Source organism: Colobus angolensis, unplaced genomic scaffold, assembly GCF_000951035.1.
Source record: "Colobus angolensis palliatus isolate OR3802 unplaced genomic scaffold, Cang.pa_1.0 Scaffold36, whole genome shotgun sequence".
Taxonomy (NCBI): Eukaryota; Metazoa; Chordata; class Mammalia; order Primates; family Cercopithecidae; genus Colobus; species Colobus angolensis.
The window spans coordinates 7,051,401-7,077,625 of NW_012116932.1; the positions used below are offsets into that span (position 1 = coordinate 7,051,401).

Here is a 26,225-nt window from a genome sequence, read left to right on the forward strand (position 1 = left end):
CACACAAGTAGTCCATGGCCGTGCCGGGATTAAAATCCAGATCTGTCTTAAACCCTGTGACCATAACCTCTTCGCATACTACTCGACCTTGAGTGAGTTCAAAATCAAGCTGAAAAAGAACTGTTCTTGGCAAGGAGATGGGTAAGAGTGGGTTTTTCAAAGTTCTGGAATGTTCCTGCCTCTTGTTGGCATTTCATGGGCAGCAAACCTGGCCTTTCAAAGTTCTAGAATGTTCCTCTTGTTGGTGTTTCATGGGCAGCACAACTGGCCCTTTTTATCTCAGTTGTAGATCCTTGAAGGTCAGTTCACTTTGGGGTAGCTGGAGTTGTGTTTACAGAGTCAGGCCTCACTTTGAGAGGGTTCCTGTATTAAAGACATACCTGAGACTGGGCAATTTACAGAGAAAGATTTTCTTGGACTCACAGTTAGTTCCACATGGCTGGGGAAGCCTCACAATCATGGCGGAAGGCAAGGAAGGGCAAGTCCCACCTTACATGGATGGCAGCAGGCAAAGAGAGAATGAGGAAGATGCAAAAGCAGAAACCTCTGATATAACCATCAGATCTCGTGAGACTTATTCACTACCATGAGAACAGTATGGGGGAAACTGCCCCCATGATTCAATTGTTTCCCACCGGGTCTCTCCCACAATATGTGGAAATTATGGGAGTACAATTCAAGATGAGATTTGGGTGGGGACATAGAGCCAAACTGTATCAGCTCCCGAGGTGTGGCCCATCCTGGGGGCCTCTATGAGGCCTACAGGAATCACTACAGGCCCGATGCTGACTCTGTTCTGCACTCTTGGTGTAGAGGAGACTGGGAATTAGACCTAAGTATAAAGGCTCCGTCATTTCTAACAGACTCTCAGAAACCACACTTATAAACTGTAATACTAGAATCAGTCATCTTTAGTAAAGTTTCAGTGAAGGCTGAGGGCTCTCTGAACCCATCTTAACTAACACTCTGTTGTCCTTTTCCTGTTGCAGGACAGCAAGGCCTATGTGACCATTCTCTAAAATATTTAAGCTCGAGAATCACAGAGCGGAAGCTGCAAGGCTCCTGGCTGCCTGCCAGCCGAGGGAATCTGGAGAAACCATTCCTGGGGCCGCGTGGCCCCGTCGTGCCCTTGTTCTGCCCTCGGAATGGCCTTCACTCGGCACATCCTGAGAACAGCCCGCTGAAGCCCAGGGTCGTGACCGTGGTGAAGCTGGGTGGGCAGCGCCCCCGAAAGATCACCCTGCTCCTCAACAGGCGATCAGTGCAGACGTTCGAGCAGCTCTTAGCTGACATCTCAGAAGCCTTGGGCTCTCCCAGATGGAAGAATGACCGTGTGAGGAAACTGTTTAACCTCAAGGGCAGGGAAATCAGGAGTGTCTCTGATTTCTTCAGGGAAGGGGATGCTTTCATAGCTATGGGCAAAGAACCACTGACACTGAAGAGCATTCAGGTGGCTGTAGAAGAATTGTACCCCAACAAAGCCCGGGCCCTGACACTGGCCCAGCACAGCCGTGTCCCTTCTCCAAGGCTGAGGAGCAGGCTGTTTAGCAAGGCTCTGAAAGGAGACCACCGCTGTGGGGAGACCGAGACCCCCAAAAGCTGCAGCGAGGTTGCAGGATGCAAGGCAGCCATGAGGCACCAGGGGAAGATCCCTGAGGAGCTTTCACTAGATGACAGAGCAAGGACCCAGAAGAAGTGGGGGAGGGGGAAACGGGAGCCGGAACCTGGTAGCAAGCTGCCCAGGGAAGCCACTCTAGAAGAGAGGCACGCAAGGGGAGAGAAGCACCTCGGGGTGGAGATTGAAAAGACCTCGGGTGAAATTATCAGATGTGAGAAGTGCAAGAGAGAGAGGGAGCTTCAGCAGAGCCTGGAGCGCGAGAGGCTTTCTCTGGGGACCAGTGAGCTGGATATGGGGAAGGGCCCAATGTATGAGGTGGAGAAGCTGGTGAGGACCAGAAGCTGCAGGAGGTCTCCCGAGGCGAATCCTGCAGGTGGGGAGGAAGGGTGGAAGGGTGACAGCCACAGGAGCAGCCCCAGGAATCCCACTCAAGAGCTGAGGAGACCCAGCAAGAGCACGGACAAGAAAGAGGACAGAGACCCAGAGGATCAAGAAAGCCATGCTCAGGGAGCAGCCAAGGCCAAGAAGGAACTTGCGGAAGTTCTTCCTGTCACAGAGGAAGGGCTGAGGGAGGTGAAGAAAGACACCAGGCCCATGAACAGGAGCAAGCATGGTGGCTGGCTCCTGAGAGAGCACCAGGCAGGCTTTGAGAAGCTCCCTAGGACCCGAGGAGAAGAGAAGGAGGCAGAGAAGGAGAAAAAGCCATGTATGTCTGGAGGCAGAAAGACGACTCTCAGAGATGACCAACCTGCAAAGCTAGAAAAGGAGCCCAAGACGAGGCCAGAAGAGAACAAGCCAGAGCGGCCCAGCGGTCGGAAGCCGCGACCCATGGGCATCATTGCTGCCAATGTGGAGAAGCATTATGAGACTGGCCGGGTCATTGGGGACGGGAACTTTGCTGTCGTGAAGGAGTGCAGGCACCGCGAGACCAGGCAGGCCTATGCGATGAAGATCATTGACAAGTCCAGACTCAAGGGCAAGGAGGACATGGTGGACAGTGAGATCTTGATCATCCAGAGCCTCTCTCACCCCAACATCGTGAAACTACATGAAGTCTACGAAACAGACACGGAAATCTACCTGATCCTGGAGTACGTGCAGGGAGGAGACCTTTTTGACGCCATCATAGAAAGTGTGAAGTTCCCGGAGCCCGATGCGGCCCTCATGATCATGGACTTATGCAAGGCCCTCGTCCACATGCATGACAAGAGCATTGTCCACCGGGACCTCAAGCCGGAAAACCTTTTGGTAAGCCTTGACTTTGGATGATATAGGAGAGGGTGTTTTTAGAATATGGGATAAAATTGATATCAATTGCTTTGTACTCTGTCACCTTTACACACTAGAACTTTACTTTTATGTTAATACAACATACTGTTCCAGTATTTAAAACTATGGTTATAGGTCATAAGTTGCTGAGATAAATTAGTTTTGATGAACTTATGGAAAAAGAAACCTTCCAATTTAAATAAAATGGAAAATGTCTCCTCATCTCTGGGAGAAAAATGCGTTTGTCTTGATAATGACCACGTGAACTTAATTTCTTGGTACTTAGGTACTGGGATGCCTACTGGTGGCAGCTTCCCCTTGAGGCTTTGTGTGCATCATTCACCCTCCCACTGAGATGCCACTTTGGTCTTTTTGAAGATAATGCTTTGCTGAGCAGCTCAAAAGGTGCAGTACTGTAAGGGTCTGTATAAGGAGTGCTGATGAGGCCGGCTCTGGAGTCAGATAACTTGGGTTTGAATCCTGGCTTTCTTAATTGCTTGCTCTAAGATAAGCCCTTTATCTTGCTGGACCCTAGTTTCATTATTTTGCAAAAGAGAAATGGTAATAGTGCCTATTTTGGAAGGTTGCCTGCAGTTTGAGTATGGGAAAAAGAAAAGCAGCCCCTGACAGCTGGGAGCTGGCCTGACACTCTTATCTCAGCTATGCCATTCTCCTGTTGAGCATAAGCAATTTCACAGATCACAACATCAGATAAGGCCACTCTGTGACCATAATGGCTCAAGACAAAAGCAAAACCCCTTTATGCTGATGTCCAAAAGCAGATAAAAATAAGAATATTGTCCAAACCACAAATAAGGTCACATGTCCCCTTTGTGGCTGCTGTGAGTGACTGAGTGCATTGCTTCATCCTTCCTATCTTCACGTAAGAATTATTAAGATACCTGATTATAGAATTACCCCCATGTGCTGGCACTATCCAGCCCAGAGCAAAACCCTGCTTTCATGAATCCTCCCCCAAATCATTTAACACAGCCCACATAGTGTCATGAGTCCTTTAAACACTCTCTTACTTTGATTCCCAAATCCCAACCGTGTGTGTTCTCGCTTATTGCAATGAGTTGGTATATTAATGTGTTTGAGTACAAGTGTGTGCCAGGAGGTCTTTGTCATGATGACACTGTCACCCTCTGGCATGTTCACCCACTTTCTTCTTTATAGCCCTGATCACCACTTGATAGAGTCTGTATTTACCTTTCTGTCTCCCTCCTGTTATTGGAGAGAAAGTTCCATGACACCATGGACTTTGTTTCATTCAGAATGTGCTCTCAAACCCAGAACAGTTCTGTCACTTGGTCGACATTTAATACATATTAGTTGTATGAATACCTACCATGCTGCCTGGGAAGCAGCAAGAACTCTATCAGTGGCAGAGACTATCACTATTATTACATTAAAAACAACCCTGATATCAAGGTGAATCTCATGAGTAAGCATTCAAAGTCACGTCACTGCAGATAAAGCAATAGTGAATGGACACAGTGATTTTGATGGGCCATATTTTGGCGAGGAGCTGGAAAGGTCCCCCGGGGGGAAGGGATTTATGCTATTTTCTTTAGTTTCCGTGGCTGTAGACTCAGCCTGGAGACACTATCCCAGTGGATTCGCCTGTCTGTAAACTGCTCTCACAAGCAGGTGAAACACTGAGTGAGTCAAACTAATTATCCGGTGAAATTATGTCTATATTGACCACTAAGTCGAGCAACCTTGTTTTTGTGTTTTTCTCCTAACTCATAGAATTACAGAAGCAATTTGACTGGTTGAATGAGTGGTCTGAATTACTCTCTTTGAACAATTTCATTTTTTGCATTAGCTGGAAGTCCTCGTCCTTTCTTTACTTGCTTTTTGATTATTCCTGTCTTTTGGGTCTGAGCCCAGATGTCTTCTATGTGCAATGTACTGTATGCTCTTTATTATGGACACTTTGGAATTTCAACAGAGCAGTGTTCTTTAACAACTCTCTGCTTCTTCCACTGAATAGCCTAAGCAGGAGAGATCCCTTTCGAGGCCTAAGGAGGTCCCCTGAGCTGAACATTTCAGACATGTGCCTACTATAGCATTAGAACAGTTAAACAAGTTCTCAGCTATGTGGAATGAGATCACTGTCTTTTGGAGAGAGTTGGCTTAGTTTGCATTTTCTAACAAGATCCTGGCACCAGTCAGTTGAGTCGACCCATCTCTGGGGCAATAGAAGCTCTCATTTGTGTGGAGGGGTTTATCAGCTCTTTTTGAGATGGAGAAAGTCAGCACTGTTATAGATCACATGGAGGGTGGTTTGAGGAAGTAGGAAAACAGCAAGGAATATGTTTAATATGGACAAGCTTCTTGCCTCTGGGTAGTTCTTCATGGTTTAAATGTCAGTACGTGCATGTTTTAGTGCTCGGGGGCAGGCAATGGAATTGTGTATGTATGTGTGTGTGAGAGAGAGAAGGCAGACTACAAAGTGGTGTAATTTTTTCATTCTAAATGCATGAGCTTTTGTTTATCGGAATTGATCCCAATTGATATGTAGACCCTTTCTTTTTTTTAAATTTTGAATAAAGCCTATATACATATATTTCAAATAAAAAATCTTTTTTGTGGTGTTATGGCTTCTTCAGAAACTGTAGAAAGCTACATATTTGAGCCATCTTATGTGGAATAGGTTAATATATTTGTTTTCCTATGGATAATTTGTCAGCTTGCATTTATCAAAACGGACAGGTCTGGCACATTTATAAAACATGTTTATCCTTTTTCTGGGTGAGTAAAGTTTAACATATTGTTATGTCAGAAGTCTAAATGCTATCTGATGTCAGTGCTTTTTGGTTTTTCAGAAAGAGATAGAGATAATGTTGGATTGACAGTTGACTCGTCCGGGTTTAGCAAGGTGTCATCTCTAAAGCTGCTGATATAATTACATTGCAAATTTGTTTGGCCTTCTAAGATTTAAAATATTAATAAATATCACATTGGTGACTACTGTCCATAAGTTGGTGTTCTTCAATTGCCTTTAATTTAGTGTTTTGCACTTGTGTTGAGCTTTATATTGTCAAACTAATTGTTTCTGCCTTTAATGGATGGCTGCTGTGTCTGCTAAGACCTGCCTTTGTTAAGCTTTGGGAAGTGATTATGTCAGAACTAACTTTTGATTACACGGCTGATTGCAAGTGTTGCTGCTTTTAGAGACTATCTGTATGTGCTAAAAGCTCCTAATGAATATAGCAAGCTTATCATATTTTAATCAACAGAAATATTTATATCTGATAATTGGGCCCTAGAGTAAAATTTTAGGCCTACGTTACTGAGTTTATCTATTTCTACTGATCACATTTCCTGATAAGATGATGGTGTTCTTCTTCCCTTAGGGTTATTTAGACTCCTGAGATCTTACAAAAGAAGTTTTAATTATAAGAATTTCCAGCTTGCAGAAATACCAGTGTTAATTGCTGCTTCTGCCAGTGTGTGCTCCTAGGAGGAGTTGGAATATGCTGGGTGATGTTGGCTGGGCTCTGTGGAAGGAAGTGGAGAAGCAAACAGGAGCTGGAAGAGTGATGATGATTAGACCAGCTCACACACACGGTGGAAGGGCACAGGCCAGGTTATTTATAGCTGATGGCTGAGAGATTGTATTCAGCAAAGAAAGCTGGGTGAGCGGGATGGGGAAAGAGACTGAGGAGATGTCAGACATGAGCATTAAGTACGGTCATTTGAGAAAATTTCTTCCAGAATAAGGGGAAGAGAAGGATGTGTTCCTGCCTGGAAATAGAGTGGAAAGGAATGAGTAGGGTGGGCATGCTGCTACACCTCCACTAGCATGTAGGGTGCTCATGTCTCTAATTCTGCTACTGCCCCCAGACTAGCTGTTATAACCCTGGAGTGCTGGGAGCAGAGATCCCCGAAATCCAGGAGAGATGGTGGTGGGGATAGTGGGAACAGGTCTCATCTTGGTCAAGTACAAAGGTTGTATCCTCTTTCTGGTCTCCTGCTGGTTCTAGGAAGAAACAGGCTTGTCTATATGTTTACTGGTGAATATGACTAGGACAGGGCAGTGACTGGCGTCCCTAAAGGTGGCAGGGAAAATCTGGAAGGATAAAAAGTAGCCAATCACACTTCCTGCTCATTCTCCCTTTACAATGAACCTGTTCAATCATTTTCTTGGTCTGAATTCTGTAAGTTCTTTTTCCCTTCTACTCTGATATATAAGAAGGACTCACTGATTATTGTTGTGGTAGTCACTGGTTCTGCAATGCATAATTCTCCTTGATCAGCAAGGTTTCTCTTCCACCAGCTTCAGTTTCAATCTCCTTTCCCTTAGCTTCTCATTAATAGTCCAAGTATTCATGAATGCATTTATACCCCAATCACATTAAGAAAAAAACTAACAACAACTATGAAGTATACTTAAGTTCTACTTAATAAAATAAAGAAATATTAATTTCAGTAATAACATGAAATTACCAAAGAAAAAGTACAGTGACACAAGTCTTTAGGTCATTGGTCCATTTTGATCAAGTCATTGAGAATGCTGTTATATAAAAGATTGACCTCTAGAGAACTGTGGGGTATATTCTTGTCAGAAATCATTGCAGTTATGACTGTAGGTTTACATTGGTAAGACAGGCTCTCAGCATCCATTTCAGCAATTTCCAGGACAATAATAGTATCTGTATACTCAGTGAACTTATGTATTTCCAGGGTTTAGCCACATAGGCAGAGGTTACAGGAAATTTCTCATAGTCTTCAAAATTCTAGATACTGGGTCATCTTGAGGATTGAGATTTTCTTTCCTCTGTAAGTTCCTTTCGAAACATCCACCTGAAAGGATAGGTGTCTAATAAGTTACTGTCTGCAGTAAGTTATCAACAACAAAGACAATTTTAAAGTATGATTCCTATTTATCAACTTGGTGGATATCTTCTAAAACCGTGACCTCATTTCATCAAGGAGGCCTGAAGATCTGGTCATTTGGTAAAGGAAAATAACAGCACCTTCCTTTAGTCCACTTAATCCCTGTGTTCATGTATGTTATCACCTCTCTAAAAGAGTATATTCTTGTGAGTCATTTGAGGATCTAAGATTAAGTTTCTTAAAACTCTTTAAGGGCATTTGGAAAATGGTCTTAAGCTGAGGAAACAGCTCAGTAAATCTCTTCAAGTTGCTGAGATCTAAGGTCTAGTTGTCTAATTGCAACGGAAACCCTCAGGTTCTGGGTCATCTTCTTGTGGAAGTCCCACATGTTAGGGGTTATGTGAGGGGAGGGAGAAAAGAAGGAGTGAGGAGTCTGCTGCCATGGTCCCAGCAGGAGATGATGGTGGCTTGGTCTTGGGGACTGCAGTAAAGATGGGGAGAAGTGGTCATCCTAAGGGTAAAGACAAGACTTGTCAGTGGATTGAATGCGGTGGATGAGGAAAGAGAAGACTCAAGGGTGACAGATGTTTCTGACCTGAAGCTGGATCAGTTGCAGCCCCATTTTTCTAATGGAGGATGGTGGTTTCTGTGTAGTTATGAGGATGAGAGTCTGACTGAGTTAGGATAGAATGGAAGGTGGAATACTGTAGACAGTGTGTATGGACGCCTCTTTCAAGGGTGTGTGCGTGTGCGTGTGTGTGTGTATGTGTGTGTGCACTCACGAAGAAGATCATAGATATGGGACAGTTGCTAAAGAGGGATGCAGAGAAAATAAGGGTTGTGTTTTTTTAACGTTGAGAGATATGACAGCATCTTTATGTGATGATGGAGCCATTCTCTGGGTTGGGGAACTGTGGGAGAGAAGCAGGGTCGAGGTGAAATCAGTTTCCAGCATATTGAATTTGAGATGATCATCCGATTGGATGACTAGGTGGTGAAGTAAAGTGTGCTGTTAAATATGAGGCTATCAAGTTCAGGAAACACCTACAGTCCAAAGTCCTTCATCAGCTGGGCTGGCCACCTCTGACCAGACACTGGGTTAAAAAGACAGTGCATCACAGTGATTTCTATGCTCAGAGCTGCCATTAGCTTCCCTTCACATTGACATTCAGAATAAATGCCAAGGTCATTTCCATGGCCTGGAAGGTCTTATATGATGTGTACTCCGTCTTCCTCTCAAAGCCACTCTCCAGCCACCCAGCTCCTTACTCGCCCTGCTCCTGCCCCTGCTTGCTACATCAAATCATGCATGTCCTTCGCATTTACTCTTTCTTCTACCTGAAAACTTGCTCCTCACATCTTAATATGGCTCACCCCTGCCTTCGTTCAGATGTTACTTCCTCAGTGAGTCCTTCCTTAACCACCTTATTAAAAAAAAAAAACACCCTGCCACTGTCTGTGCCAGTATTGCCAGTAGAATTTTCTGTGATGATGGAGATACAGGTGGCCTATAGCCACATGGGCAGTTCCTCCTGTCTAAGGAACTGCATTTTAAGTTTCATGTAAAAATCAATAGCCATGTGTACTTAGTGGATACTGTACTAGACAACTCAGCCCTTATCCCACTTTTACTTTTTCTAAACGCTTATCACTGCCTGACATTACATATTTATTTGAATATTGTTCATTAATAGAAAGGAGGCTTCATAAGAAAAAGAAGTTTATCTGTTTCATTCACTACTTTATTCTTAATATTGAAAACACTGCCTAGCAGATGGTAGGTGTGTAAGTATTTGTTGAATGAACATGAGATTTTAATTAAGTAGAAATAAGCGGATGCAATAAACAGACACCAAAAGCATTTTGTGAGCATGCCATGTGACAAGTCCCAGGGAAGACTTTTTCCTCACTGATTTTTTTTCAGTCATACTTTTGTATTATGCTATGTTTATGTGTTTGTGTGTATATATATATAGATATATACACATATATATATACACATATATATGTAGACAGTGTGTATAGACACCTCTTTCAAGGGTGTGTGTGTGTGTGTGTGCACGCACGAAGGGGATCATAGATATGGAACAGTAGCTAAAAAGAGATGTAGAGAAAATAAGGGTTGTATTTTTTTTGTGTAGATATATACACAAGGGTGTTATTTTTGTGTGCATATATATATATATACACATAAGAGTGTTATTTATGGTGTATGTACATATATTTTGAGACAGTTTCACTCTGTCACCCAGGCTGGAGTGCAGCGGTGTGATCTCAACTCACTGCAACCTCCGCCTTCCAGACTCCTCCCACCTTAGCCTCCCAAGTAGCTGGGACCACAGTTATGAGCCACCACACCTGGCTAATATTTTGGTATTTTTTGTAGAGATGAGGTTTCGCCATGTTGCCTAGGCTCACTTCAAACTCCTGGACTCAAGTGATCCATCTGCCTTGGCCTTCCAAAGTGCTGGAATTACAGGACTGAGCCACTGCACCCAGCCTGTATTATGGTATATTTTGCTGTCGTCGAAATATAAACGGATTTTAGGTATTGGCATTTTAATGTGAATTGGTTTCTAAGATCATTTCATTCTTCACAGCCAGTTGAAAATGGACCTTGGAGGGAAAAAGTACGAGAAACCATGATGGATCAAGTAAGAAGGTGGCAAAGATAAATAAACTTTATCCATGCCTTAATCCTTAAGGGAGCCATTTGTTGTTTGGGCTGGACTCTGCTGCCATCTTCTGTTCAGAGATGAGAATTGCAAAATCACATTTAAATTGAGGTACCATTGAAGGAGAGAGCAAATTGTTGAGAAAAATAAAGATTCTTCTTGAAGCTTTGAGATTTTCCAGATGTTATCTGAATGCCTATGTACATAATGTACATCACTTGGATTCCAAGCATGACACTTTGAGGTGGCTGGAAAAGGGTGAGAGATGCAGACAGATAATAGTCATTACAGTGCCATGTAATCTCTTACACACTTTCAGTTAGAGAACAACCGAAAATGAGCCCCCAGCAGGAACATGGCCTAGAGCAGCAACTTTAGGTAGGCTGCAAAATAGATACAAGGAGATGTGGGGTGAGGGCAAAGTGAGATGTGTTCAAAGGGGGCTTTTGTGCGCCCCCACCACACAACCCGGGAAAGCCCTGAAAGGTTTTCTCAGGCAGGGACATTGAAGTGGGTCATTTAACGGGGTCTTTGGCTGTCTTGATGACCACTTGAGTGCCTGGTCAACCGAGAGTCCTGAGGTGCTGGACATTCTTGGTTAAGAAAGGCATCAATGACATATGGGCCATCCAGAACTTTACCGTGTACACAGATCTCTCTGAGGTCGTGAGGAAATGCAGATTCTGGTTCAGGGGCTCTGGGGCAGCTGAGAGCTGTAACAAGCTCACAGGAGATGCTGATGGTGCTGGTCCAGGGTCCAGGGGCTGCACTGGGAAAAGGGATGAGTGAGGGAGGGTGACCAGGACACCAGGTCCTGTAAGGATTCACTAGAGTATCCTTGGTTGTTGTATTAGCCAGAGTTCTCTAGAGAGACAGAACCAATAGCATATGTGTTTATAGGGATGTATGAGATGGGATTTATTAGGGGACTTGGCTCACATGATTATGGAGACTGAGAAGTCCCATGACTGGCTGTCCACAAGCTGGAGACCCTGGGATACCAGTAGCATGGCTCAGTCCAAGTCTGAAGGCCTGAGAACCCAGGGGTTACTGGTATAAGTCTTGGAGCCCAAAGGCTAGAAAGCCTACAGTTCTGATGTCCCAGGAGGATGGGGAGGAGGGGGTACAGAGAGACAGAGAGACAGAGACACCAATTGCCTTTTCCCTACTTTTGTTCTATCCAAGCCCCAGCCGGCTGGATGCTGCTGTCATCCATATCGAGGACAGATCTTCTGCACTTGGTCCACCTGGACTCACACGCTAATCTCCTCTGGAAATACCTAACAGACACTGCCCTCACCCCGCCCCCCCATCAATGATGCTTTACCAGTACTAGGTATTCCTTAATCCAGTCAAGTTGTCATCTAAAATTAATCATCACAGAGGCTAGCTTGGAGAAGCCAGAAGCGAGCTGGGGATCACGGTACTTGCTTCCCATCTTTGGAGGGATGTGTTCTTATTCAGCATCACTGGAGAGCACAGATTTAGAAAACAGGAGTGGGAAAGGAATTCTGAATCAACATAGGGGTGAATCTCCTCACAAGCTACGTGTGCCATAAATGGGATGAACTACAGCTTAGAGTTGTGGAGTCTTTTCCATTTTGAGATTTCATTCAGACATGAACGATAGTCTGGTGGGAGGATGTTTGAGACACGTTTTTTGCTTGGGTGGAGGTTTGGATTTGATGGTATCAGTTGTCCCACAGATTCTGGGAAGAAGAATTATTCTAGGACAACATCACTCATTTAATTTCAAGGTTTAAGATAGGAACTGTTCTGAAGCCAAATATGTGAGGTGCTTGTTGCAAAAATAAGCCAAAAAACTTGCAGACAGTGTGCGACCTTAAAAGTAATTAAGCTGCTTAGGTAGAGGAAATAAATGACAACGCTGAAGAATATTAAATAACTCTTGACAGTAGAAGCTGGAGACAGAAGAACTAAAATCATTGGGCCACCTGGGGCCACTTTCTGGAAGGGACAAGTGGCGCCACTGATCTAAACCGCCCCCCCAGTTCTGCTTATGCAATTGTTGATGCTCAGGGGATGATCCTGAGATTGAAAGAGAAAAGCTATAGCATGAAGAAACTAGAAAACTAGAAAAGGCATAATATATCTCACATAGGTCCATATCATACTCTAAAAACAGATTTGACATTTTGAAAATATATCATTCAGTCTCTGGATAGTTAACATAATAACTTTTCAAAGTAAAATGTGAGTTTCCAAAATGTTTAATCTGCTGCAAGCTCAGTGGAGCCAGGTTTTGGAATTGGGGGCTTCCACGAGGAAGGTAATGTTTCACTTATTTCACAATAGGAACACACTTATTACTTTGGTGTACTAAGTCAGCTGAAAGCTTTATTTAATTTATTTATTTTTAAAACTAATTTGTTTATTTTTAAGACGGAGCTTCATCCTTTCACCCAGGCTGGAGTGCAGTGGCTCGACCTCAGCTCACTGCAACCTCCATCTCCGGGGTTCAAGTGATTCTTCTGAGTCAGCCTCCATAGTAGTTGGGATTACAGGTGCCCACCACCATGCCCAGCTAATTTTTTTTTTTTGTATTTTTAGTAGAGATGGGGTTTCACCATGTTGGCCAGGCTGGTCTCAAACTCCTGACCTCAAGTGATCCACCTGCTTAAGCCTCCCAAAGTACTGGGATTACATGAGCCACCATGCCCGGCCAGTCAGCCAAATGCTTTTAATGCTGCTAATTTATAAATATTTGTGAGAGACATATTTTTCCAGCAGTCACCCAGCAACTATGATTAATGCATATGATCCATCTGGTCATTCTAGGCATCACATTATTTTGTTTTCCTTCCCTTCCAAACAAGGTTTTCTTAAATTATTCTGGTAATTACCCTGTTGTCTCCTTTTGGGCTATGTCAGTTTCTATATGCAGACCAAGCAGAATTTCATTTTAGTTCTAAATTTATGACTTTCCATTTGGTGAGGTTAATTATGGAGACCTTGATTAGATTGTCTGGTGGTGACTTGGGCTCAGTAATTAAGACACATGCTGCTTCTGGAGATGTAAGCTCACTGACAGAAACCAAAGCAACTGTGGAGAATTTATTCTGGTCTGGAGAGACAGGGGAAAGGCGGCTCCACCCTGTCATTCTAGGTGTTGCCCATGGCTGTGATGGGTCCCAGGGAGAGGCAGAGCTCCCCTACTGCCCACCTGTCCAGGCACTGGTAGGAGCCTTGAGAGCCTTTGCCCCAGTTCCAGGAGAGATGTGAGGGCGTATGCCTGCAGACAAGTTGATAATTTCTCCTATAGCTGTGGTGGCACTAATGAGTCTCTTGCTTGGATAAGACTGCCCAAATTCTAGTAAGTTTTCACACAGTGGTCTAACTAACTGCTTAGTTCACCTTCATCTGAGCAATCAGCTTCTACCATGAGAAACATGGCAGTTACCCTTGGACCTTATGTGTGCAGGTACCAGATAGTTTGGAAGGATGCTGGAGTATTGAATTGTGTCTGATTATTTAACCTTCCCTCAAACTGGAAAACTTCTTTCAGGCAGGGGCACTGATGCATCTTTTACTTGCTGCAAGATGTGCTGGGTTTGCGCCCTCATGGTTAGTTTTTTCATGTGAAATTTAGTTTTATTTGCCAGCATAGTGACCTAAATACTTGCCACACTTACCTCTTGAGATTAGTTTCTTTTAGGTTAAGGTCCAGCTTTTCCTAACAGTCATAATCTTATATCAAATCACTTGTTGGGGAAGGAGGACAGGACATACTAACTTGGCAATGGGATTTGGCTTACCAGAGATGAGAAAGTCAGTCGCCTGGACTTGTTTGAAGGAATGAGACAGGTGGGATAAGTTTTGAAGGGGAAAAAGGAGGGAGCATTTCAGATTCTGTATTCATTCAGAGTGAAGGTGAGTATGCCTTTTCTCCATTTTAAAAATTGACCAATTCTACCCTTTTCTAAAACCTGGTGGAAGTCACACTGGGCCTTTTGGTCACTTTAGAGCTAATACTTTGCTAGGCAAATTGCAGACATTGAATGAAACTCATGACATAAGCCTATTTGCTGGAAACTGTCACTCCCATTCTTCCGTCTTTTATTTTGAGACAGGGTCTTGCTCTGTTGCTGAGGCTGGAGTGCAGTGGTATAATCATGGCACACTGCAGCCTCAACTTCTCAGGCTCAAGTGATCCTCCTATCTCAGCCTCCCACGTAGCTGGGACCACATGCATGCATCACCACGCCTGGCTAATATTTTTACTATTTGTAGAGATGAGGTCTCCTGGTGTTGCCCAAGCTGGTCTTGAACTCCTGGCCTCAAGTGATCCTTCCACCTTGGCCTCCCAAAGAGCTGTGATTACAAGTGTGAGCCACTGCACCTACCCCACCCTTATTTTTTTTTTTAAACAAATGAGAAAACAGACTCAGATGAGTAAAGAAATTTGTCCAAGGCCATTCAGCTGCAAGTCTTGGAGTTGGAATTGCTCAAAGACTCCTGGCCTGTTTGATTCTTAATCCCCCACCTCTCCCAATGAGGGCCTATATTTAACATCTCTCTCCTGCTTATTGGTCTACTTCTTCATTTTTTGCAATTTTTAATTTTTGTGGTTATGTATTAGTCCGTTTTTATGCTGCTAATAAAGAGATACCTGAGACTGGGAAGAAAAAGAGGTTTAATGGACTTATGGTTCCACATGGCTGGGGAGGCCTCCCCACAATCATGGTGGAAGGCAAGGAGGAGCAAGTCACGTCTTACATGGATGGCATCAGGCAAAGACAGAGCTTGGGCGGCTCCGCTCCTGTGGTTTTGCAGAATACAGCCCCTCTCCCGGCTTCTTTCACAGGCTAGCATTGAGAGTCTGTGGCTTTTCCGGGTGCATGGTACAAGCTGTCACTGGTCTACCATTCTGAGATCTGGAGACAGTGGCCCTCTTCTCAAGATTCCATTAGGCAGTGCCCCAGTAAGGACTCTGTTTGGGAGATCCGACCCCACATTTCCCTTCTGCACTGCCCTAGCAGAGGGTCTCCATGAGAGCCCCACCCCTGCAGCAAACTTTTGCCTGGACATCCAGGCGTTTCCATACATCCTCTGAAATCTAGGTGGAGGTTCCCAAACCCCAATTCTTGACTTCCGTGCACTGGCAGGCTCACCAACACATGGAAGTGACCAAGACTTGCATCCTCTGAAGCCACAACTTGAGCTTTATGTTTGCCTCTTTCAGCCATGGCTGGAGTGGCTGGGATGCAGGGCACCAAGTCCCTAGGCTGCACACAGCATGGGGATCCTGGGGCCAGCCCACAAAATTTTACTTGTAGGTCTCTGGGCCTGTGATAGGATGGGGTGCCATGAAGACCTCTGACATGCCCTGGAGACATTTTCCCCATTGTCTTGGGGATCAACATTCGAGTCCTCATTACTTAGGCAAATTTGTGCAGCCAGCTTTAATTTATCCTCAAAAAATGGGATTTTCTTTTCTATTGCATTGTCAGGCTGCAAATTTTCCAAACTTTTATGCTCTGTTTCCCTTATAAAACTGAATGACTTTAACAGCACCCAAGTCACCTGTTGAATGCTTTACTGCTTAGAAATTTCTACCAGATATCCTAAATCATCTCTCTCAAGTTCAAAGTTCCATAAATCTCTAGAGCAGGGGCAAAATGCCACCAGTCTCTTTGCTAAAATGTAACAAGAGTCACCTTTGTTCCAGTTCCCAACAAGTTCCTGGTTTCCATCTGAGACCACCTCAGTCTGGACTTTATTGTCCATATCACTATCAGCATTTTGGGCAAAGCCATTCAACAAGTCTCTAGGAAGTTACAAACTTCCCCACATTTTTCTATCTTCTGAGCCCTCCAAACTGTTCCAGTCTCGGCCTGTTACCCAGTTCCAAAGTCACTTTCACATTTTTGGGTATCTTTTCAGCAGTGCCCCACTCTACTGGTGCCAGTTTACTGTATTAGTCCGTTTTCCTGATGCTGATAAAGACGTACCCGAGACCAGGAAGAAAAAGAGGTTTAATGGACTTATGGTTCCACATGGTGGGGGAGGCCTTCTTACAATCATGGTGGAAGGCAAGGAGGAGCAAGTCACGTCTTACATGGATGGCATCAGGCAAAGACAGAGCTTGTGCAGGCAAACTCCCATTTTTAAAACTGTCAGATCTCGGGAGACCGATTCACTCTCATGAGAACAGCATGGGAAAGACCCACACCCGTGATTTAATTACTTCCCACCGGGTTCCCCCAACAACATGTGGGAATTGTGGGAGTCACAATTCAAGATGAGATTTGGGTGGGGACACAGCCAAACCATATCAAGGTACATACTAGGTGCATATATTTTTGGGGTACATGAGATGTTTTGATACAGGCATGCAATGCATAATCATTACGTCATGGAGAATGGGGTATTCATCCCCTCAAGCATTTATCCTTGCGTGTTTACTTTTGCACCAACCTAATACAAACAATCCAATTATACCCTTTCAGTTATTTTAAAATGTACAATTAAATTATCATTGACTATAGTCACCCTGTTTTGCTATCAAATAATAGGTCTTATTCATTCTTTCTAACTATTCTTTTTGTACCAATTAACCATCCCCACCTCCCCCCATCCCTGCCCCATACTTCTTCATTTTCATTCCCAGTCTTTTTCCTTTCTTTTTCATGTCTGCCCAGCCTTTGCATTGCCCAGAGGCATTTTCTAATGCTCATGAAAGCTAGACTGTGCTCAAAGTATCCTTGATCCTTGTTCTAACTCAATGCTGCCTAATAGCCCTTTCTGCAACAGTGGAAGTGTGTCTATCTGTGTTTCCCAATACGATAGCCACAAGCCACAAGTGGCTTTTGAGTACTTGAAATCTGCCTAATGCAGCTGAGAAGCTAAATTTTTAATTTAATTTTAATTAATACATTTAAGTAGCCACTCGTGACAATATGGTGCTACCATATTGGACGGCATAGTAAATCTAAACCATTGGTTCTTTAGTTGAAAATGTGAGCCCTTGTCATTGAGGTCAAGTTAGCTTTGTCAGTGTTTTCCTAAGCTGTAATCCCACATAGGTTTATCATTTGCTTATCTTGACCTTGCATGCCTGTTGTTTCATTAGTATCCCTTCTTTGTTCTAATCACAATTTTGGTGGTGGTTTGGGGATTTTGGTTTCTTACAGGTTCAACGAAATGAGGACAAATCTACTACCTTGAAATTGGCTGATTTTGGACTAGCAAAGCATGTGGTGAGACCTATATTTACTGTGTGTGGGACCCCGACTTACGTAGCTCCCGAAATTCTTTCTGAGAAAGGTAAGTGTTACACATTGATCTGTGGGACTCTAGTTCCCTTACTAACAAATATTTCATTTGTAATATTTACTAGTTTTCAATATGGAATAAATCTCAGAGAACTGATGCTTAGGCTTGGATTTGGACTTCAATGAAAATATTTGAAGTAGGCTTGATCAAAGCATGAGAGCTTTCTCCTCATCAGGGCTGCCCCATTACAGTGAATGGATCAGTGTGTGTGTGTGTGTGTGTGTGTGTGTGTGTGTATTTGTGTATGTGTGTGTGTTTGTGTGTGTGTGTGTGTTTAGTGTGTTTAGGCAGGACAGTGAGATGAAAGGTGATGGAGAATTGGATGGGGAACTCAAGCAAGCAAGGCCATTTGGGCTACTGACCCAAGGCTGTCTCTAACAGGAGAGAATTGAAGCAGTCCTTATGGTACTTGGTTTAAACACTTCTTCACCAACCTTCCATTTAAAGGAAAAGGGGATCCCATTTTCCTCCATGAACTCTATGAATATTTATTACCTACTTGTATATTATGCAAGGATCCAATGAGTTGTTTTAGTGACATAGTTTCTAAAACATTTAAAAAGGAAATAATAGTTATGATATGGCTCTAACTATATGAATGACTATTTGACTACTGTGGCACTTCAGGAGAAATCAATTTACCCACCGTTGTAAGATGGGAAGACCTTCATCGGGTTGCAGGGTTGGTGACAGGGAGAAGGGATGGACGGATAGTTTCCCAGCAGCAGAACCATCAGGACAATTAAGAAGAGGAGATGGCCAGGCACAGTGGCTCACACCTGTAATCCCAGCACTTTGGGAGGCCAAGGCGGGGTGGATCACCTGAGGTCAGGAATTCGAAACCATCTTGGCCAACACAGTGAAACCCCGTCTCTACTAAAACTACAAAAAAATTAGCTGGGCGTGGTGGCGCATGCTTGTAATCCCAGGTACTCAGGAGGCTGAGGCAGGAGAATGGCTTGAACCCGGGATGCGGATGTTGCAGTGAGCCAAGATTGCGCCATTGCACTCTAGCCTAGGCAACAAGAGTGAAACTTCGTGTCAGAAAAAAAACAAAAACAAAAACAAAAACAAAAAACCAAAAGATGAGGAGATGACATGCATGAGGTCAGGTGTTAGAGACATGGAGAAGACTAGCCTCAGTGGACCAGAGAGAAGCACAATTGGTTGGTGTATTAGTCAGGTTTTTGTGTTGCTATAGAAATAACGAAGGCTGGATAATTTATAAAGAAAAGAAGTTTAGTTGGTTCAGGGTTCTGCAGGCTGTACAAGCATGGTGCCAGCCATCTGCTCTGCTTTTGGTAAGGGCTTTAGGAAGCTTACACTCATGGTGGAAGGTGACAGGGAACCGGCATGTTACATGGTGGAACTGGGAGCAAGAGAGAGAGAGAGGGAGGAGGTCTCAGACTTCTAAACAACCAGATCCTAAGTGAAGCACCTGAGTGAGAACTCACTTGTCACCAAGGGGATGGTACTAAACCATTCATGAAGGATCCACCCCCATGAGCTAATCACTTCCCACAGGCCCTACCTCCAACACTGGGAATCAACACATGGAATTTCAACATGAGATTTGGAGGGAACAAATATCCAAACTATATCAGTTGGGTAGGTTGAGCTTAAATTCTCCACAAATGGGAAGGCTGGGTAGAGGTGTTTAGACTTGGTGTGGCATCGATGAACTGGTTAAGAGAAGAAAAGAAAGCAAATAGGCAACATGAATTCTTGGGAAAATCACATATTGGTGGTAGCACCAACTAAAACAGGGTGTTGGAAAGGATAGCTCTTTTGGGAGACAGGGGGATGGGGTGAGTTTAGTTTTGAACACACTGACTTTGTAGAGATATCAGGATGGATAATGGAGTTGTCCACTTGGCAAGGAGGTGAAGCTGTGAGCTGAACATGTGGCTTTGAGACTCCTCAACAGAGAGGTGGTTGATAATGGGCTCCTTGGTAATGCCAGGAATGAGAGCCAAGGACGTATTCTTGAGGAGGCCAAGAGCTCAGAGATGAGAGAAGGAAGGAGGGGTCAGTAGAGAAAAGGGTGGGTAGCCCAGAGAGGATCTGGAAAGTGCATTGTCACAGAGGCCAAGGGACATTTCTAGAGATTGATGAGACCCAGGAAAATCAGTCCCTCTCAACAGTGAACGGTTGAGAACTGAGAAAGGGTCACAAAGGGTCGTTAGTGACTTATTCTCTTAGTGTTTTCCTGCTGATTTGTGTTTTGTCAAACTTACTCTGGGGCTTAATCATGAATATCTAACTTCTAAATTACAACGGTCAAGTGTTTTCTTTTTCTAACTGTAGAAAGTTAGAAAGTGTTGAAAATGTATATATTGCTGTGATAAGTTTTGGGAAGACAATGTGTAATATGTATTAATAATCTTTATATTGCTTTGTCTATTTCACTGCTGGAAGGTTATTTTAGGACTATAATCAGACATGTGCACAAATATTTAATAAATGCTCATCAGAAAATTCCTTACAGTTGTAAAAAAATTAGTAAAAACTTAAATTACAACAGCAATTTATTATGTAAAGGGGATACTAATAGTTGTTAGAAATCATGTTTGTAAAAAATATTTTTTATATTTTTCATAGGAAATTCTTATGTTGGAAATGCCATTATATAATATTAAGTAAATAAAATAGAGTGTAAGTGCAATGTGATCCTAATTTTATGTAGAAAAGTAAATAAAAATGTTATTTAGAAAAGAATACATGTCTCCATATGGGTGTGTGTGTGTGTGCGTTGTGTACTAGTGTGTGCACATGTGGGGGATACAGCTAGTAAACATCAGTCTTTTAAAAATCATTTAAAAAGCCAGTAAGTGATATTTTTTAAGTGAGAGAGAAAGCAGTGGATATATAGGAAGCAGAGATTGCTCGTATAGACTCGGGCTTCTCTAACTATCTCTGGTGAAGGGTGAAGTTTTAAAATTTCCAGTACAGTGTGGACTCACAGTCCTGCTGCATGTGACTAGAACACATCTCATGCCACATGTGACTCACCACATGTGTGTGACAACGCCTGAACTGATGTATGTGCTGTTCAACGAGATGTGCCATTCAATCATGCAACTGAATGTCACAGTCTTGTTAAATTGCTATAAGAGTTTCCAAACACTTGCTTTCAAGTGTTTCTGTGCTCATTTTATTACAGACCAGTAATAAGGCATTGCAAAGTGGCAGTGGCCCATGGACCACACTTTGAGTAACGATGGTGTAGAATCCTTATCTATAGGAGTTAGAAGGGAGCTGTGTTTGGAAGTGGCTCTTGGTTGCTGAGAGCTGGGATCCTCTGTAACTTAGATCTATTTAGAACCACAATACTCCATCATTTATTTCGTCACCTTTGACCCTGCCTGGTCTCAGGTTTGTTTGTGTCTCTGCCTCTGTCTGCACAGGTTATGGACTGGAGGTGGACATGTGGGCTGCCGGTGTGATCCTCTATATCCTGCTGTGTGGCTTTCCGCCATTCCGCAGCCCTGAGAGGGACCAGGACGAGCTCTTTAACATCATCCAGCTGGGCCACTTTGAGTTCCTCCCCCCTTACTGGGACAATATCTCTGATGGTGAGATTTGGGGCTTCCTCACACAGCAGAGGAGGGGATGAATTTTTCAGGTCAGATGTGTAGAGGACCCACTACTGTGCCTGGCGCAGAGTTGGACTGTCATCATGTCATGTCTCATCCTTTACTTCCTCAGTAGCTTCATATAGGTTTGTGTAGCACTCTGAAAACTTTGAGATTTTAGTGAAAAAATTTAGTGCTTTGAGATTTAGTGAAAAAGCCTAACCACCAGTTACAGTCACCAAGTACTTTTCCTTACGGTAATTCAAGAACCTTAGAACTGAAAAATATCAGAAACATTATAACTCTCCTTTGGAAAGAGAAAGGCCATCTTATATACAGAAGTGTTTGTGAATGGAACAGACTGAAAATGCTTATTTTACACGTGCATAACCAAGGGTCCTGTAGCAGCACACTTGGAGCACAGGGGCTCTGCAATGAAGATCTCAGTTATTTTTTAGTGACCTGGAGCCTGCATGGTCCTCCCTGCTTTTGGCCCTCTGTTCCATTTGATTCCAAAAGAAATCCTTCCCCTTGTCTCTATGGATTTGTCTGTACTACTCACTGTCCTTGTAAAACTGAGAACTAGATAATTGGGGATTTTGAGTCTTTAGCTTAAAAAGTAGAATAGGAGGCTAGGTGTGGTGGCTCATACCTATAATCCCAGCACTTTGAGAGGCCCAGGTGGGAGGATTGCTTGAGGCCCGGAGTTCGAGACCAGGCTGGGCAACTAGCGAGACCCCTTCTCTACAAAAAATAAAGCAAATTAACCAGGCATGGTCCCAGCTGCTCTGGAGGCTGAGGCAGGAGGATCGCTTAAGCCCAGGAGTTTGAGACTGCAGTGAGCTATGACGGTGCCACCACACTCCAGCCTGGGTGACAGAGATCCTGGTTCAAAATAAAAATAAAGTAGAATAAGAATGATAACATTTTGTTTTTCAATTTTCCCTAAACATGCTGTTTAATTTTAGTTATTGAACTGCCTCCATCCCTAGCCTCTATTTCCTCACTGGGATTGGAAGATGAGGAAAGGGAAAATCTTCATTTTTCCCCCTCTAAATAAGGTAGGGAGAGGGTGGCTTGTCACAGTAGATGAGGATCTTGAGCTGACAAGGCAGTGGCAACTGGGAATTGAGGGACTAAAAATCATTTTAGAAAGTTCTGTGTAACACTCCTTAGATTTCGGCATGGGTGGCCCTCGTCCTGGGGCCTGTGCTAGTCACATCCTTCTCTACAGAGTGAGGAGAGTATGGGGCTTAGGGGATGTGCCCCCAGAGCCCAGGTCCCCTCTTCTAGGTCACTTCCTTAAGACCCATGAATTCCCTGTCCAAATGGCCCAAGCCCACTTCCAAGGTTTGTGAGACCTCTTTCCAGCCTCTTCCCACTATGCCATAAAGTAGCCAAGGAGTGGCTGTCTGGAGCAGATAGACAGAGCTTGGACATGTTGGCTGGGTTGTCTGGTTGTCCACACTTGTACACAAGAGTCTGAGGATTCTCAACTTAAATCTGGCCTTCCAGCCTCTGAGTGAGTCATTTGAGGACCCTGAGAGAGTGGTTCTGGCAGTGGTGGGGCTGGGGCTTTTTGTGGGCAGAATTTTTCCGGCTTGAATTGGGTGGTGTAGGAGGACTCTGGGCCTTCTGTGCTCAGGAGGTGGCTGGACATCGGTGTACGGGAGCGGTGATTGGTGGGTGAGCAGCTGGTCTTGAGTAAAAGACAGCCTTCAATAAAGACAAAGAACAACAACAAAAAGGTGGATGTTTTCTTCTTGTGCATTCTTGAGTGATTGAAAGAGCAGGCTCAATGAGCCAGGCTGGGAGAGCCGGCAAGCCAGGAGGAAATCTCTTCTGCTTTCTGCCTGCTGCTGGGCTCACCAGTTGGCCCCTCATTTCCCTAAAATCAATCCAGTCATGGTCTTGGGCAGAAAATAAAATTAATTTTGAATTTGCACTCTTTACTTTTTAGATTTCTTTACACGGTTTTCAGTTTTGTCAATGTGAAGGCATATGTATTGACTTGGGAAGATTGAACATATTTTATTTAACAATGTGTTAGTTTTGATTTGAAATCTTAAAGTATGTAGATGTATAGCATGTGGTCTCCATTTGTTCCTTTGCCCTGAGTGCCTGGGATGTTAAGAGTGGGCCTGGCCCCGTGATTCTAGAGAAATGAATGAACATCCTCTCGAGCTGTGCTGTCCAACATGGTAGCCCCCTCTCCGCTGCCACACATGGCTATTTAAATGCAAGTGTAAATTAACTCAAAGTAAATCATATAAATATTCACTTCCTCAGTTTCACAAGCCAGATTTCAAATGCTCAATAATCACAGGTGGATAGTGCAGATAGAGAATGTTCCTGCCTTCTACTGGACTGTGCTGCTCTAGAATATGAAGGAGCCTTTCAGCCAGCCATGGTGCTGACGTGAATGTTTGTGTTCTTATTTCTTGTGTGGGGAAGAAAAATTCAGAACCACTTACATTCATCACATTTTCCCTTCACTCATTCCAACAGCTGCCAAAGATCTGGTGAGCCGGTTGCTGGTGGTAGACCCCAAAAAGCGCTACACAGCTCATCAGGTTCTTCAGCACCCCTGGATTGAAACGGCTGGCAAGACCAATACAGTGAAACGACAGAAGCAGGTGTCTCCCAGCAGCGAGGGTCACTTCCGGAGCCAGCACAAGAGGGTTGTGGAGCAGGTATCGTAGTCACCGCCTCGGGAATCTGTTCAGCCCCCAGTTCTGCTCAAGGACAGAGAAAAGGAGGGAAGTTTGAGAGAAAAACAATGAAAGAGGCTTCTTCACATAATTGGCGAATCAGAGGGAGAGACACTCAGTGTATTTTAAGGCATATTAAAAAAATTAAGTAAATGTTAAATGTCAACATATTTTTAGATTTGTATATTTAAAGCCTTTAATACATTTTTGGGGGATAAGCATTGTCATCAGCGAGGAATTTTGGTAATAATGATGTGTTTTGCTTCCTCTTTGTAACCAAGTTTATTCTGTACTACAGGAGTGGTGCTTACCAGGGTCTAAACTCCCCCTGTGAGATTAATAAGGTGCACTGTGGTCTTTCCGTGTTAATAAAATGTGCTCTGAATAACAGAAGTGGGCCTGTATTCTGATTACTTCTTTGTGCTGGTGACGACGGCCAGGGAATGAATGATCTCCAGAGGCTGATATGACTACATATAGATGTGAAGGACACTTGATGAGTTGACAAGACCTGTTTATTTAGGATGTACTATTCTTGGTCTCTAGCATTTCAGTCTTACCAAAAATCAGTTTTGGTGCAGTCTGAGACATGGAAAGAAAAAACCAAACTATTAAATCATTCTTGCTCCTGCAATACCATTATACTGCTTTTCAGCCCAGTTATCCCTGAGCCTGAGTCACTTCTATGTGAAGTCAGGCACTCAGGCTGTGACTGTGTTAACATTTTCAGATCACGAGGGAGCCATTTAGTACATTAATATGTCAGAAATGCAGTAAATGGATTACACAGGGACTTGAAGGAGCTCAGAGTTCAAGCACATTCCTACCTGCAGGGCATACACCCAGGACACATTCCAGATTTCTGTGCTGAAATATTGGTCTTTGCAGATGACTCTGGGAGTATGTGTGGGCTGACAGCAAAACATATCCTAATATTTCCCAAATTTACCTTCCTAGATTATGAATGATCTGGTCAGTAGGCCACAAATCCAGTCAAGAGTGTGGCTGTCTCACTTCTCTGTTCCCTAACAGTTTTGGAGCCATCTGGGTGGAGGGGTGTATTAGTTAGGAAAACAGGAACAGTACTAGAGAATTCAACATAAGGAATTGCTTAATCAGGTTTTGGAAAATGGAAAAAGCACAAAGGAGGCTCTGGTATAATTTAGAGATAGTAACTGCGGGAAGTGGCTCCCATTCTTAGGTGGAGAACCAAGGGAAGAAGTTGGGGTTATTAGAACCTAAGAGATTGAAGGAGAAATTCCTTGCAGTGGACACTGTAGTATGCCACTTAGGTCCTCCAAGACTGAAGGGAATAAGCTGCTTGGGGTGCTGCTGGATGATGGCCCTCAGCTTTCAACCCGGTACAGGAATTACCCTCCACTGGAAGAGACACCTTTCAGCTCCCTCCTGAAGCAGGCCATATCAAATGACTAGTCCAGGTAGGGTATGGCGGCTCAGCTCCTTTGTCCCAAATAGGGACAATACTGAAGGGCGATCCAACTACTGACCTGCTCATGGGGGTTGGCTGAAATGTTGGTTGAGACTGCATCACAGCCCAGCTTCTCCCTTGCCCAATCCTGCTTCTTTCCTTTCCCTTCCAGAGGTAATGATCCTGAGACCACTCCCTAATAAGCCTTTTGGATGCTAATCTGGATTTCAGAGTTGGCTTCTCAGGAAACCAAACCCTTGACACTCCCTAGAAACTTGAAACCACATCAAAGAAGTACCAGCTGGTGCTTTAACCTCAGAAGCTTGGAGGAGGGGCCCTGTGGAGCTGGCACTCAGACCCCTGAGGAGAGGGTGCTGCCCAGCAGGCAGTGTAATGGGACTCATTCTGAAAACATGAAGAGGCTGGAAGCTGGATTCAGTTGCTACTAGAACATCGTTTGATAAAGACACCAGTAACCTTCATTTCACTAAATCCAAAAGAGAATTTTCAATCCTCAAATTAGCATCACTTGACCCTATTGACCACTCTCTCTTTGAGTAATTTCTCCTGTTGACTACCATGATGGCACATTTTTCTGTTTTTTTTTTTTTTCCTCCTATACCTTTGGATCTCCTGTATAGATTCAGTCTTCTTCCAGTTGCTAAAAGCTGTAGTTCCATCCTTAGTGGCTAGGGAAATGCAAATTAAAATCACAATGAAAGATCACTATACACCCATTAGAATAGCTAAAATTAAAAGGCTAAAATGAAAAGACTGATCATACCAACTCCTAGCGAGGATGTG

The 26,225-nt window shown here is 43.7% G+C and overlaps 1 protein-coding gene across 1 annotated transcript; it reads left to right on the top strand.

Moving 5' to 3' along the window:
• Positions 1 to 235: 235 nt before the first annotated feature.
• Positions 236 to 24,380, top strand: DCLK3 (doublecortin-like kinase 3). Its single transcript, XM_011953351.1, has 5 exons — positions 236 to 299; positions 990 to 2,866; positions 17,565 to 17,697; positions 21,114 to 21,281; positions 23,790 to 24,380. Exons 2-5 carry the CDS (start codon positions 1,415 to 1,417, stop codon positions 23,981 to 23,983), a joined length of 1,947 nt encoding a protein of 648 aa, XP_011808741.1. The 5' UTR covers positions 236 to 299; positions 990 to 1,414; the 3' UTR covers positions 23,984 to 24,380.
• Positions 24,381 to 26,225: the final 1,845 nt, after the last annotated feature.